The following is a 14,928-nucleotide window of genomic DNA, read 5'->3' as shown; positions in this document are numbered from 1 at the left end:
GCAGCCATGGCCCGGGAGGGCCTTTCCTAGCTCTCACCATGAGGTCAGGGAAGGAAAGGGCTGCTTTGGCACTTGACTGATGTAGCCAAGGGCCTCCTTTATTCAGCCCTGACCACCAGCTTCTTTTAACTTTAAACAAGGACTGTGTTTCTAGAGAGCCAGGCACACTGTGTCCCCAGCAAGCAGAGACCTGTTGCACCTTGAGTCCTGGATTTGGGCTGTCAGACAGGTGCGTCACTGTCTGACAGTACAGAATATCAGTACTGCTGGTAGTCCTGTCATCCTCGTGCTTCTAGCCTGGGCTTTTCTGCCACCCCAGGTGTGCTCCAGGTTTCTGTCAGAGGCTGGCTCACCTCTTGCAGGAGCAGGGATCTCCATGGGCCAGGCATCCCTGAGGGGTGACAAGAGAGTACTAGTGCTTGTGCTTCTGCCTGTGAAGCGGGGTGGGAAGACTTTGGTAAGGCAGTAGGGTGAAGGAAGAACAGAAACATCATGTAGGCTGTGAAGAGCTGAGAGGAGAAGATCCTGCAGAGGAATGTGGCCAAGAACAGTTGGGAAGCCTGGTGCTAGCTGTTCCTCCACCATCACAGCCCTCTCTTATCAGAGTTACAGCACAGGGGGGAGCTGGGCACTGATTTAATGTCCAATTTGCTTATCTGCTAGTGCTGAGAACAGGCAGAGCCAGCCCCAGGCCTCCAGACCTACTGTGGGCACCTCGAGGGTCACGTCTTTGTCTTTTGGCCCCTCTGGAGCAAGAAGCGGGAGACCGTGCATGCCTGTGTGCCCAGTGGTAGTGCCTGAGGAGGACGGGCAGGTCTCATGCAGAGCTTTTGGTTTCCAGGTGCCGAGAAGAAGATGCAGGCATTTACCAGGCCTCAGCTAGAAATAACAAAGGCATCGTGTCCTGCTCTGGAGTGCTGGAAGTGGGAACCATGACAGAGTTCAAAATCCATCAGAAGTGGTTTGAAAAAATTAAGAGAAAAGCTGAAGAAAAGCTGCGAGAAATAGAACAGGGCAAGAAAAGAGGGAAAGAAAATGTGGAGGTGGAGAAGTTGCAGGGAATGAGCCCCGATCGGCTCCAGAGGAAGCGGAGGCTGGCCAGGGATCTGAATCTCCAGTCCGAAGCCTATCCGTGGGAGAAGGAGGATGCAGCGAAAGTGCATGTCGCCGATTCTCCGTCCAGATTACATGAGGATATTGCTGAGCCAAAGGAGCAGCCGGTCAATGCAATGACAGGCTTTCCAAACAAACTAATAGCACCTTTGAAAGCAGAGGTGACCACCAATGGAGATGCCTCTTTGGGAAGTGTGGAGGAGAACGGGAATGGCTTTCTTGCGTACATCTATGAGACAGTGGAGGACCTAGCGACTAAGCCGATGGTGAAAGACTCTGCGGCTAAAAAGAAAAAGAAGGTGGAGGCTCCTCCAGCAGCAAAGCAGGAAGTTTCCAAGCGAGAAGAAAGTGGGAGAGACAGGGCCAACCCCTCTCCAAATCCAAGGTTTGCCCCTCCTGTCCCCTTACGCAAAAACACACGTTTGAGGGTGGCAAATGATCAAGAAGTGGAAAACAGTCCAAAAATCAAAGAGCCCGGGAAAGCTGTGAATCAGGACACTAAAATCAACGGTGATGTGCACTTCTCTTTGAAAGAGATGTATTTTGATAAGCAAGTGAGGCCGACAGCTGGGAAGAAGGAGGCGGGAGCCAAGGAGGAGGCTGTGAGCGAAGCTGCCCTGCAGCCTGTGGCAGTCAGCAGACAGACAGACAATGCTCCATTGTCCTCAGAGGTGTCGGAGGCAGGACCTGTGCAGTCCGAGGGACAGAGAGGCCAGCACCAAGCACAGAAGTTGGAGGGAAACAAAGCCGTCAGTCCAGAGGTAACTAGGACAGAAAGCAGCCAACGCAGAGGTTGCAACAAGAAAATATTCGTGCTGCACGGTTGTATTGTGGCACCAGCCCTGGGAGGCTGCGTGTACCCCAAGGGATCTGTTGCCAAGGCTTTGTAGGTCTCCACCGGCAAAAGCACCCAGGAAAAAGGGCTTTCTGGACTTTGTGTGCCCAGACAGCAGAGCTTCCACCCCAACCCTGAATAAATGTCAGACGAGGTGGTGAGGAGAGATGTACGTCAGGGCCCTCCAGCTGAGCAGCTGGTCTCCGGGTGGCCTGAGGCGTGCTGTTTAATCGGCAGGCTGACCTCATGCAAAATGTTTCCAAATCAGTTAAGCAGGGAGCTCTGAATGGCTATTTATAGTTGGGGGTGGATGACAGGCAGTGAGACTGATGACATCTGTTCAGTTTAGCAATTGAGCTTGAGCTTCAGCCAGCGTTTAATTAGCCCCCCCATGCAAATAAGTGCAGTGTGCCAGGTACGCCACGTGAACTGCACCAGGCAGGGCGTTGAATTTTGTTTACAGTGCAACATGTATACAGTAGATCTGGGCTATTTTTTGGCTCTTCCCTGTTGGAAAAACTCTGTTGCAAGACTCATTGTGGTGGTAATGCAGTGCCATGGCACAGCACCTGCTCCTGACCCTCACTGCATCTTTTAGTCAACTTCTATTTTTGTCACTTAACCTGAAGCATTTTCCATGAAAATACTAGACTAGAAGCTACCAGTCTTTTTTTTTTTTTTTTTCTTTTTTCTTTAATGACCCCTTCTGTGGTAAAAGGTTCTCTGAGTCCGATTTGCAGGTGCTGTCAGGATTTGGCGTTTGAGCTATGGTAGGTTCATGCTTTCAGTACAGACCAAGGCTATCAGAGGAGGCATTCCGGGTGCAGCACATCTCCCTTGGTAGGTAAAGCAAATATTTCAGGATGTGGAAACATCCATGATATGGAAAGTGGGACTGCTGGGTGCTCCAGTGAAAAAAATTTCCTTTCTTCCTTTTCTAGATTTCTTTAGCCATAGGTAGGAGCACCATTTACTGGTAAGAAACTTGCTGTGTTATGCAGTAAAGCGAGTGTCTGGGTCCTGGCCTTGACACAGTGCAGTGCCCTGAACCCATCTTTAACCCGACCCATCAGCATCACATATTGCTGCAGAAATTATTGTTGTGCAGGCAAGCCCATGGCAAAGCCATTCATTTTCTCCCTCTCTGCCCCTTGCTCTTAAGGAGGGTGGAAAGTGTTGGTGTGTAGCAGCCAGGCTTGGGCTGCCATCCCTGAGCCTTTGACATGCATCAAGGTATTTTCCTCTTCAAAAAGCCACTCACAGAGGGAAACCTGTAACTTGTCAGCTGATGTGCCTTTGAGTAGACAAAAGGGAGTGCTTTTGATTTGAATTTGAATGCTTCAGCTAGTTGGTGATGCTGGGGAAAGTGCTCAGGCTTTTGTGTGACCAAATAAGCTATTTTAAAGCCCTTTAAAGCTGACTCCTGACGAGTTTTAGGATATTTTCACTCCCCAGGACGCCGGTTGCTTATCTTTCTCTTTTTCAGTCTTTCCCTTAAACAAGACAGGGTCATAGGTAAGTGTTTTCCTGGCCTTGAGACCTAGCTGGGCCTCATGCTCAGGACTTCTCTTTTCAGCTGGATTTATCTGTAGCAGAAAGCTTTGCAAAATGCCAGACTGTAGCCAGGCTTTGAACATCCTCACACGCAAGAGCAGAGGAGAAACTGGATTTGCATGATGATCACTGTTGCCTAACTTTGAAACTGATTATTTTATTATATTTCTTTTATGTGCCCCTAGTTTGAGTGTTTTTTGATTACTTAAGGACAGATGCTTTTCTGAAAAGCTCCCAGAAAGCTTTTCTGAATAAGCTTTAGTTCATGCACCAATGATAAACAAATTTCCCCCAAACCCCAAGTTCTCTTCAGCCAAAGAGATGTCCCCATTGACCAGCACCATTGCATAGAGCCACCTCTGTGCATTCATCTGTGAACCACCAGCCCTGGTCCCCCTTCAGCCCCCTTGGGCACTGTGCCGCTCAGCCCCCCGAGCAGAGGGACCAGGGCTGGCCCTGTGGTTAGATTGGGCTGTGTCCATCCCCATCCCTCTCCATGCCATGGAAGACCAAATACTGTGGTAAAACCCAAGGGCTTTCACTGCGTGAAGCCCTTCTGTCTCTTAAAATAAAACCTTTTAAGCCTGAGCGCTGGGATGCTCTGTGTTGTGACACTCAGCCCAGCGAAGCAGGCTAGGGACATGGCTCTAGGGGAACAGCAGCAAGGATGTGTGGCATTTGGGGGTGCCTGTGCAACCCTGTGAACTGGGGCCCTATTTCTGCCCTCCCTGTGTGCGGAGGCAGAAACTGCCTGGCCTTTAGCATCCTTTGGAATCTACCAAGGAAGCAGACTTGAATTTTGTGTGCAGGAATGGTCCCCCTAATGCTGCTGCTCCCACCCCAGTCCTCTGATATTCACATTGTCATAACAGTTGCTTGGGGAGGGGCTTGCCGAAAGACCAGCATTACCTTTCCTGGTTTTTCCAAGCATTCAAACAAAGCCTGAGTGGCACAAAATAGAAGGGCTAAGTGCCACAGCCCTCCTTTCCCCTGGACCTCATTTTGGAGGCTTAAAGCTCAAGTCAGAGACCTCAGGAGAAAATCCTTAGCAGCAGATCCTCTGGGATGGAAGGGGAACCTGTTGTGTGCATGCCCTGTTCCCATGCAACTGTCCTGGTGTTGCTAGCTGGGCATCAGCTGGGCACAGCATCTATCAGCGGTATCGCTGCCTCCCCTGAGCCTTATCTTACAGAAATAGATAGTGCTCCTTGGCTGGAGTATTTCACTAGATCTCCTCGGGATAAAGCTCAGCCGTCACAGGGTACAGCTTGCTGAAACGTCTGCTGGCGTGCAACTGCAGTCGGAAACATTGAGCTTCCCGAATGTCAAAGAAACAGGATGGTCGAATAGCGCAGATAACGTCACGGTGTACAGTTTCACTATAAATCATTTGGGCAGCCTCATCCAGATAGTATGTGACATGCCAATCACCCCATCTCAGTGGAGATTGCAGATATAGTATAGGGGAAGCACTGAGTCTTAAAAAAGAGCAAGGAAATTATACGAGGTCTCAGCAACAGCTGGTGAAAACAGGAAAGTTTTGCTCCTTGGGAAGGAGTTGTGTCAGAAGAGATTGAATTAAAAGCCATTGAATGTTTTAGAGAGGGAGATTGCCTGCCTCTTTGTGTACAACCAAGGCATTGAAAGGCAGAAGAGTTGGAGCAGATTAAAAGAAAAAAACATTCTGTGCAGCATGACAGGGGGCTCTGGGACCCACTACCATGGGACAATGGCAAAGCCAGGAGACCCTGGATGAGTATCAGCAATACCAGGTTAATACTTATGATTCAGGCAGAAGTTGGGCAGTGCCATGTGGTACAGAAGGACCACAAGCACCACTGAGCAGACTCAGGCAATAAAGTGATGCTAATTTTCTATTTTCTTTTTTGACTAGGTTGTAGCAACAGTGGGACAGTCTGCTAGTGACGTAAAACATTCAGTGTCCAGTCCAACCATAGAGACCAGTCAGCAAGCCAATAAGTTAAAGGAACTCAGGAAAGAGATGCCTGTCTGCCAGGAGACCAGGGGGGCTGGGAAAAGGACAAATCCTCGGCTGAGGCCTCAGGAGCCACCAAAGCCACCAGCATCATCTCCAGACCACGTGCAGTCCAGCAAGGAGCACCCTCCCTCTAGGAAGCAGGCAGAAGGACATTCCTGTGCTATTGAGGGCAGAGAGACCCAACAAGGACGGTTAAATCAAGAGGACAAAAGCCAAGGTGAGGAAGAACCATTGCTAAAGAAATTGAGTCCTCCAGAGCCTGGAGAAAACGCTCCTCTTGAGCAAATCACACATCAGACAGCAGTTAAGGATAGGAAGAGTGAAGAGGCAGGAGCGGAGCTGTCCAGGAGCCATCCCGGTGCAGAGGCAGGAGGGAGCGGTGCAGCAGAGCCATCTCCTGGGCCTGTGCACAGGGAGGTGGGAAGGACACCTTTGGGACATCAAGAGACTGAAACATCAGCTCCTGCTTCAGTTCAGCTTGCCAAGGAAGAGCCGTGTCCTGCTCCTGCAGTGGGGACGTCGGTGGCTCAGGAGGCACGGCTTGCAGCTCACGACGCCCCAGGGACGGAGGCCACAGCAGGAGAGGCTTTGTCTGGAGCCCAGCTGCTGCCTCCTGCGGGCAGAGAAACTGAGATTAAAAAGGCAGGTGGATCTACCCCGCAAGAGAATTTTTCAGCCAGCATGTTAGGGGAGGAGAGTGCCAAACCAGTGCCTGTGGGACCTCAGGGGAAGCAAGAAGAAGGGCAAACAGTCACAGCAGCTCCGCCCCAGGAACCAGCAGCACCTTCAGGCACTTTTGAAGGAGGTGCTGAGGTTCAGCCACAAGTACCGCTGGTCCTGCCTAGCCCTGAGAGACCTCAGGAGATGTCTTTGGAGGAGAAGATGCAGCACAAAAACCTTGTTTCCTCCTTGAAGAACTATCTGCTGCTGCTTTTAAAAATGTCAGATAGCAGTAAGGATGCTGTGAACGAAGACACTGACCCCAGGGACAAGGAGCAGCCTGATGCAGAGGAAGTCATGCTCCCAGAGATAGGCATTGCAGGCCTGAGCCCCCGCACTTCAAGGAGAGTTCTGGAAAAGGTACAAAACAATCAGCTCTTCCAGACAGCGGAGAACTTGCCTCTGACCCCCAGGACATCCAGGCGGATCACAGGCATGATTAACGAGGAATTCATTACCAGCAAGGAGATGCTGGCTTGCAGGCCTGTGCCGCCAAAGAGACGTACCCGGGTTGCTCCCGAGGCAGAGGGGCCACCCCAGCTCTCTGTGCCCTCCATCGTGGTGGGCAGCATACCAGCAGCAGGAGTGGGGCAGCCTCCTAATAATATTTCTGATTTGCCTCCAGTGAGCCCTGAAAAAGAGAGCCCTGGTGACCCTCTGGCAGTGCTACCTTGTGCAACGCCAGAGGAGCTTGCTTCTGGGGCCCGGCGCAAAATATACCTGCCAAAAACGAAGCAGGTGGGGGAGGAAGAGGAGGCAACCCCAGAGAGCCCAGGGCACATGAGAAGTCCTACCGTTTCGCCACGGCAATCCAGGAAGAACCCGGCCCTGTTGCAGTCGCCTGCCCTGGCTCCATCCCCTCCTGCAGACCAGCGCTCACCAACCCCCACAAGGAAGATGGCCACACTGGAGGTTCCTAAGCTGTATGAGGAGCCCACAAGTGACAGCAGTGGTGACCACGAGGCCCCTGAAGATGCTAAGCCAGAAGCACAGCCAGCAGAATCCAAGAAAGCAAATAACCCATTTAAAGGTAAGGGAAGAGGTAGTCCCCATGAAGCATGTTTTCTTGTTGCCTACAAAGGGAGCCAACTGAGCTGGTGATAGTCATCTGGGGCCATGTGAGTTTTGTGCATTCGCAGGGTTTTCAGCATCGCCCTTTGGCCGTCTGAAAGCCAAAAGTTTGCCCCAAGACTTCAACCTTAGCACAGGGAGGGCAGAGGAAGACAAGAGACAGCAGTGCTGAGACTGGCTGTCTCCACAGCCTGGACTTCCCTGGCCAAAGGAATCATATAATCCTCTTCTTGGTCTCCATGTCATGGTCCTCAGCATGCCTCATGCTGGTCAGGGGCCCAGTGGGCATCAGTGGGGTGCATGCTCCTTTTCCACCTCCATGGTCAATGCTAATTTGATCCCTTGTGACATCGAATTAGAAAAGGCATAATCCTGGTGCTGAAGTGCTTGCAGGACCCAGGTGATACCCTCACAGATATCAGGACTCTTGCAAAAGTAAGGGTAACCTTGGTAAACCCCTACTTCAGTAGATAAATGTTTCCTCCAACATTGGATAGTGTTTTTCTACATTGCCTCTGGCCGAGCCCCACTAGGTATTGCAGTGGTGCACTGTTAAACGAATTTGTACCACTTGTATCCCGCCATATTTATCCAAGTGGAGCTCTGAGACCTTCCCTGGGGAGGCGATGTTATACCAGGCTGTGCTGACATACATGTGATACCCAACACCAAAGTCCTAAGCAGCAGCTCTGGGGTAGGCTGGCCTGTCCCCAGAGCTGCAGCCAGCACTGTGTGTCTCACCATCGATCTCTTTGCACCCTGTCCTTAGCTCCACAGGTGATTCGTAAGATCAGGGCAGAACAATTTTCCGATGCATCAGGAAACCTGAAACTTTGGTGCCAGTTCTTCAATATTTTGAGTGATTCTAAGCTGATGTGGTACAAGGACGAGATCCCTGTAGCAGAAGCCCAAAGGAGGTAACCTGCCAGCTCTGCTTCATTGTAGTCCTTATGCATAGCCCTGGGTTCGTGTGTTAAATCCAGCTCCTTGCGTTTACTGGGGTGAAGGTGCCCCTTCTATTAAGGCTGCATGAGAAGCTCATTGCATGGCATGGTACATTGTGAACTTTATCTTCTCAGTGCCTGGGGAGGGAGGGATCACCCTGATGGGGAATTGCTGCCAAATTTGTCCTATTGATGCTCCATCTGGAGCCTGGCTTAAGGGCTGAAGCTTTCAGTAGCAGAGGCCTGGGGAGGGCAGGGGCTGAACCCAAACCTTGGGGAGGGCAAGGAAGGTGCTGTGCCCATCTCGAGAGTTTGAGGGCTGCATGTGAGCTGCAAAACTGGGACCCCAAGTGATGCATGTGAGGGTGGCAGCTGTGCTGGGAGGGTCTGCATGCTGCACCTGAACAGGCACTTCCATGCAGCCACCACTGGCAAGCACCAACAGGGAAAAAGCAGCTCTGGCTGTGCCCTCTCTATCCCTTGGCACTGCCCTTGCACAGGGAGAGCATGTCCAGGCTTCTTGTATCCTGGATGCCCCTTTGGGTACATTATGGAGAGCAACTTATTCTCAAGCCCAAGGGATTGTGTGGGAACATCATTCACATTGGATAGCATTTGCCTGATGCCTTTGAGCATCCCTTGAGCTCCCTTTATAATGAGCAGGCAGAAAGAGGTGCTTCTGGGGCAGAAACGATCTTCTATGGCAGATATTTGAGCTGGGGCAGATGGACTAGGAGTGGCCATTGCCTTCTAGCTGACCAGAGCAGAGTCTGCTCAGCCAGTGGGTCTCAGGATGAGGGTCCTACCTCTTCCCTCTGGGGCCCTTGCTGGGTCATGCTGGCCATGCAGGGCAGAAACAGGCCTTTGGTTCTTGTGGAGACCCATCTGCCTGGTGTGTCGCCACCTTGGCTAGAGGAACTGCCAGCCCAAAGCGTGGTGCTGCAGGCTGGAGAAGAACAGCGGCCTGCTGATACAGAGCTTGCGCTTTGCCAGTCCCCTGGAGAGGGGCAGGCTGCAGGATGGGAAGCGGTGTCCACCCTCACTCGTGAACAGCTGAAAATGAAGCTGGACACCTCTGTGGCTGTTCCAGCCATCCCATCCAGATGCGAGTCTGTTAGCCCAAGTGCAGCCCTGACCCAGCCACACTCAGAGGCAAGTACCTTTATCAGTCTGCAGCCCAATCCTGGCCAGATTTTGCAGGGCTTGCCTGGAAGATGAGCATCTCTGTGAGTACAAACTGCAGGGCAGGACTTCTGGTGCCACGAGGTGCCAGGGGAGCGGCTGGGTTGCCCTTGGGCTGTCTTCCTTTGTAGCCCTCTTCCAGGCCTCCAAGGGCCGCACGGTGCCCACCCACAGTGCCTGTCACGGGGCTCCCGTGTACCCCCATGTGTCACACAGGGCTGAGGCCATGCTCTGGTTTCTTCCAGCGCTGGTGATGAGGGCCAGGCAGCCTTGGCTGTTGTGCAGGCATCCCAGAAGGACTGCGGGGTCTACCGGTGCGTGATCAGCAACGAGTACGGCACTGACTCCACCGATTTCGTGCTCAGCCCAGAAGGTGAGGAGCCCTCAGCAGCCTGGCAGCTCTTCCAGCTGCTCGGGTGTGCTGTGGGGCGGCATGGCAAACTGTGGAGAAGGCTTGGTGCCAGGTTTTGAAGGGCAAGCCTTGCAGACCCCATAACACCACCTCTGCCAGGTGCATCTGCCTCCATGTGCTAATTTATGACCCATTCACACCATCCTCCTTGCTGTCCCTTGGTGTGGAAGTGCATAGGGCAGGGTGGGATCCTGGCAGGACCTTGACGCCTCTTTGCTTTCTGTCTCCTCTAGTGCTGTCAGGATTTATCTTGCGGGAAGAGATTGAAGGTAAGGGTCACATGCTGATGAGCTGCAACTGCTGCCCCTTGCTGCATGGGGGGCAGGCAGGTCTGTGGCGGGGGCAGGACGTGCCCGCATTGTCCCCCCTCACCAGCTTTTCCCTCTGCCAGTTGGAGAGGAGATTGAGATGACGCCCATGGTGTTCGCGAAGGGTTTGGCTGATGCAGGCTACTGGGGGGATAAGCTCTTCGGGCGCGTGGTGAGCGAGGATGTGGAAGTGGATGCCGGTTTCCTGCGCAAAGCCTGCCGTGCCAGAGCCATCTATGGCCTGGAGCCCATCTTTGAGTCTGGCCGCACCTGCATCATCAAAGTGCACAATTTCATTGTCTTTGGGACCAAGAATGAGAACAGCCTCATCGAGAAGAACTACGATATCACCATCCAGGTGGGCATCCTTGTGGGGCATCCTCCACCTATGTCTCCCACACCTTCCCCATCTGTCTGTGCCACGGTCCCCAGCTCTGTGCCCACTTTATTTCCTTCCACTTTTTGAATGCTTCGGAGGGCTTGAGCCATGTTCCAGCAGGCTGGCAATGTCCTTGTTATTCTTGGCTTCAGCTCTTCTCTCTGAGCAACACAGAGCTGCTCGGAGCTTTTCTGTCACTTGTCCTTTGACCACCAGGACAGGGAAACAACTGGCAGTGGTAACAGGATGCCTGGCCAGGCAGGGGGTCCCAGGGAGGCATTGGTACAAGATGGGACAGGTCCCTGACTCTTCTGTTTGCAACTCCAGGAATGTAAAATTCAGAACTCCAGCCGTGAGTACTGCAAGATCTTTGCTGCTGAGGCACGAGCCGTCCCTGATTTTGGAGCGGTGCCCGAGTAAGTAAGGTGCTGTGGCTCTGCTGGCTTGACATCCCGGCGGAGCATCCCAGGGGATGGTGGAAGGGTTCCCCGTAGGTGCTGGGGACATCCTGAAGGGCAGTGTACTCTTCTCCCACCCTCAAATGGAAGGGATATTGGGGGGCAAGGCAAAAGCCAGGGTTGCAGACCGCGGTGTGAATCTCCACTTGCTGTGGCGGGAGAGCTCGCCAGCTGGTGCTGACCCTGTCTGTGTACTCCCACACAGGATAATTCCTCTGTACCTGATTTACCGACCGGCCAACAACATCCCTTATGCCACAATGGAGGAAGACCTGGGCGGGCCCTGCGAGCAGTACTGTATCACTGAGACAGATGGCAGCTTGGTGGCACGAGGCACCTCGGAGATTGTGCTCAAATGCTGCACCTTCCAGCACTGGGTCTACCAGTGGACAAATGGAAATATCCTCGTGACTGACATGGAAGGTAAAGGCATCTCCCATCTGATTCCCGTGGCCCCTCACCACCCTCTGGCCTGTGAAAGGAGGAAGAAAAGCTCCAGCCTTGCCCTCCTGCCTCTTTTGCCATGTGCCATGGAGCCCAGCTCCCAGGGTGATGACCCGCCCTTGGTGCTGGTGCCCATCCTTCTCTAGGCAGAGACTAGCTGTCCTCCCTTTCATTGCAGGAGTGGGCTGGAAGATGACCAACGTGCGGATCGCTACCAACCTGAAAGGGTGAGTGACCCTGAGCTGCTGGCGCAGGGTGGCCCCAGCTGTCCCCAGCTCCGCCGCTCTCGTGGCAAAGGGCCATGGTGGTGAGCGTGGCTGGGCTCCGTCCTCGACTTCCTGCTCCAGCAGGATGTCTCCTGGTGCGAAGCAGGGGCTGAGGATGGCTGTGTTGGCAGGTACCAGGGGCTGAAGGAAAGCTGCTTCCCCTCCCTGCTGGAGCAATTCACGGCCGCTCACCAGTGTAACCGTTACTGCAGCATCCTGGGCCTGAAGACACTGGAGCCAGCCAAGCCCAAGGGCTCCAAGAGCCCCTCCATGGGTAGGAAATCTGCCCAGTCCAGCCCCCAGCTCCAGAAGAAGGGGCTGGCAAGTCCCCAGGGTACCCGCAAGGCTGCTGTGAGCCCCAAGAGCTCCCGGAGAGCTGCAGAAACAGGGGAGGCCCCAGCAGCCTCCAAACCCGGGTCAGGAGAGAGCGGCAGGTCTGGCCGCCCGCAGTAGCCAGAGCCACCGCAGCTGGAACCCCATGCTCCAGACCCCAGCTCGAGCAGCCTGGAGGCAGCACGCGACCAGGCTGGGAAGGGGAGACCCTGGCAGTGGCTGCTGCTGCTGCTCTCCTCCCTTTGGCTCCCGCCCCAGCCCATGGCACTTGCATTGTGTGGTGTGTGCTAGTGTGAGCGGCTCGGCTGGGGTCGTGGGGGGGGCTGTGAGCCTTGGGCAGCACGGACCCCCATGCCAATACCTCTTTACAAGAGCTGCTGCCGGTGGTGGATCCTGTGGGGCCACATGCCCCTCCATGCTTGGGCTCGCTTTCCTCTCTCGACTCTCTCTGTTTGCCTTCCTTAAGGCAGGGGCCATCAGATCTGCTCCTTCAGGCTTTGCAGCTGCCATGTCCCCTGCCTGACTCCCCCAAGCAAACTGGGAGTCCGGGCTGCCCTCCTGGCTCCCAGCACCTCGTCTCCCTCTTTGTGTCCTCCATAAAGCGACTGTGCCAAGCCCCGCCAGTGCTCTGTGTCAAGGATGTGAACCCCAACAGAACCCAGATGGTCTCATGTGCCCTGGCACACCATGATTTAAAAGGTTTTGCTGCAGAGGGGTTTAGCGGTGACCTGCGGGGCTTCTGCTGCTACTGTGTGGGGCTCTGGGGTGCAGGCCAGTCCCATGGCAGGGCACTGGCATCAGTACCGGCAACTGCACGGGGATGAGATCTTGCACCCCTGCTCTCCCGGCCTCCCCTGCACCCCAGGGTAACCCTCCCGCGCCTTTGCCGGGTGGATGCTGAGGGTGGCAGTGCTGCTATGGGTGCCAGCCAGTGCCACGGTAAGGATGCTCTACCTCCCATGGGACACCCAGGAGCGGAGCAAAGGGGAGACTTCCCCTCCATGCCAGGTGCTGCTTTGGCACATGTGGGTGTCCAGCCCATAGGACTCACTCCTACTTGCCCACCTGCCATACGCACACCTCGTATGCCCTGCCCAGCCCCATAGCATGACCTGGTTATGCTTGCTTAGCATTACCCCTGCTTGGCACATGCCATACCCCGGTGGCAGCTAGCAGCACCAGCTCCAGATCCCGCTGCCCCACAGCAGAAGGCTGTGATGGACAGGCAGTGATGCTCGTGCTGGAAAGTAAAGCACCCTGTGCTGCATCAAGCCTCCCTTGTGCCCGTCAGCTCGCTCAGGCACGCAGCAGCTGGCAGAGCGTGGCAGTGGGCAGCAAGGCTTACAAAGAGCCCCAGCACTGCCTGCTTCTGCTTGCTACAGAGCGTCACCTTCCCTAGGGCTTTGGAGGAGGGTGCTGGGTGTCAGCAATGCCATCCCACATGGTGGTGTCCGAAATGATGGCTCCATGCAGCCTGGCGGAGGAGGGAAGGGACCGGGCTGGGAGTGTGGCATGCTCTGGGGTCCTGGTGCTTTGTTGTTGGGTCATTGTAAAATAACGATGTACATAACGTGGCCACGTTGGTGAATGCGTTCTCTTGAGTGCAATAAAGCGAGGACTGGCCTGTTCCCCGGTGCTGTGGTCCCTGCAGAAAAGATGCACCCAAGCATGGCAGAACAGGGCGGCTTTGTGTTCAGGGGAAGGAAATGTCTTCAAGTAATGTCTTTACCCCCATCCATACCCCACGGGGGAGAGGAGGGTGGCTGGGGCTGGACCCTAAAACCGGCACCTGGCGGAGGCTTGCCTTGCGAGGTCTGCAGCGAACGCTGGCTATGGCAGCTGCGGTTGCAGGGTGCAGCCTGAGCAAAGCACGTCATGCAATGTGGGACAGCCGTGGTCAGGGGCCAGAGCCGGGGCTGAGGGCAAGTACATGGGGATTTCCATGATTTATTTGGGAGCAGTTCCCTTGTGTCCACAAGGCCAGCACCTAAGGGTGCTGGCTGCAAGGTGCACGCAGCTATCCATTATCATTGGAGCGGAGAAGACAAAACACACAGGTCTCCGCCAGGGTTTCTTCTACCTTTGGGGCCAGGCCTTGCACACCCTGGTGCTTCCAGGCCCTCAGCCCTAGAGTGGGCAGCTGCCTGCATGTTCCTAGGTTGTCCCCAGGCAGGATGTGTGGTTGTAGTGCCTGCAGCACTGTGTCAGGCATAGCACACTCTCTGCTAGGCCAGCCCAGGCTCCTGTGAAGGAGACTGTCCCATTCTTGAGCACTGAGCTGGAATAGGAGAAGCATGGTCAGGATGAGCCCCACCACCTGGGTCCCCGGGCAGAGCCCTATGGCTCTGGGCCCCTTCGCACCCACCTGGCAAAGAGCTGCTTGCAGCATGTGTACATGGCGTAGCTGGTGGAGCTGAAGTTGGCGCTGCTGAGGAAGGTCACGCAGTCGCCCACCTCCGTTGGCACATGAAGGAGACCTGGGGGACGAGGTCTCCCGGTTGGGGCTCTTAAGGGACCATGCATGCAAATCCCATACCCCGAGCATGCTTGCAAGTCCTGTAGCCCAACGCTGCTCGCAAATCCCATACCCTGACTACACTTGCTTTCAAGTCCTGTACCTGGGACTGTGCTTGCAGGTCCCATGCGCCATCCCACCTCGCCCCCAAGACTCCTTGCAGTGCCCCAAAAGCTGCCCTTGAAACGTCCCCATCCCAGCCCAGATGAGGGTGAGAGGCCCCAGCACAGCTCTTGGGCTTGGGCAGCCCCTGGCAAAGCCGTGAGGGGAGAGCAGAGGGTTTGGAGGCCCTGGCAGAGCCATGGGGAGGATAGGCCAGCTGTCCCCATCGCTGCACCTGCATTTATAGGGGTCTTCAGCCCTTTGCCTGTGTCCCACCCCGCCCTCCCCCCCCC

General features: G+C 54.6%; 2 protein-coding genes across 2 annotated transcripts in view; one reads left to right on the top strand and one right to left on the bottom strand.

Annotated features, from left to right (window-relative positions):
- ALPK3 (alpha-kinase 3) overlaps nt 1-12,138 on the top strand; it is a gene marked incomplete at its 5' end in the record, with an annotated part of 33,128 nt that extends 20,990 nt beyond the window's left edge. Inside the window, 10 exons of the mRNA XM_010572223.1 lie at nt 842-1,862; nt 5,397-7,251; nt 8,062-8,209; nt 9,664-9,791; nt 10,064-10,099; nt 10,222-10,496; nt 10,845-10,933; nt 11,181-11,398; nt 11,598-11,646; nt 11,817-12,138. Coding sequence (XP_010570525.1) covers nt 842-1,862; nt 5,397-7,251; nt 8,062-8,209; nt 9,664-9,791; nt 10,064-10,099; nt 10,222-10,496; nt 10,845-10,933; nt 11,181-11,398; nt 11,598-11,646; nt 11,817-12,138 — 4,141 coding nt within the window. The remainder of the gene's footprint in view (nt 1-841; nt 1,863-5,396; nt 7,252-8,061; nt 8,210-9,663; nt 9,792-10,063; nt 10,100-10,221; nt 10,497-10,844; nt 10,934-11,180; nt 11,399-11,597; nt 11,647-11,816) is intronic.
- Nucleotides 12,139-14,172: 2,034 nt separating this feature from the next.
- Nucleotides 14,173-14,928, bottom strand: part of SLC28A2 (solute carrier family 28 (concentrative nucleoside transporter), member 2) — an 8,573-nt gene continuing 7,817 nt past the window's right edge. Inside the window, exons 16-17 of the mRNA XM_010572222.1 lie at nt 14,384-14,495; nt 14,173-14,296 (exon numbers count right to left, since the gene is read on the bottom strand). Coding sequence (XP_010570524.1) covers nt 14,173-14,296; nt 14,384-14,495 — 236 coding nt within the window. The remainder of the gene's footprint in view (nt 14,297-14,383; nt 14,496-14,928) is intronic.

The sequence above is a fragment of the Haliaeetus leucocephalus genome, unplaced genomic scaffold (assembly GCF_000737465.1).
Source record: "Haliaeetus leucocephalus isolate CR32 unplaced genomic scaffold, Haliaeetus_leucocephalus-4.0 Scaffold339, whole genome shotgun sequence".
In the NCBI taxonomy this organism is placed as follows: Eukaryota; Metazoa; Chordata; class Aves; order Accipitriformes; family Accipitridae; genus Haliaeetus; species Haliaeetus leucocephalus.
This window is presented reverse-complemented; position numbering and strand designations above follow the sequence as displayed.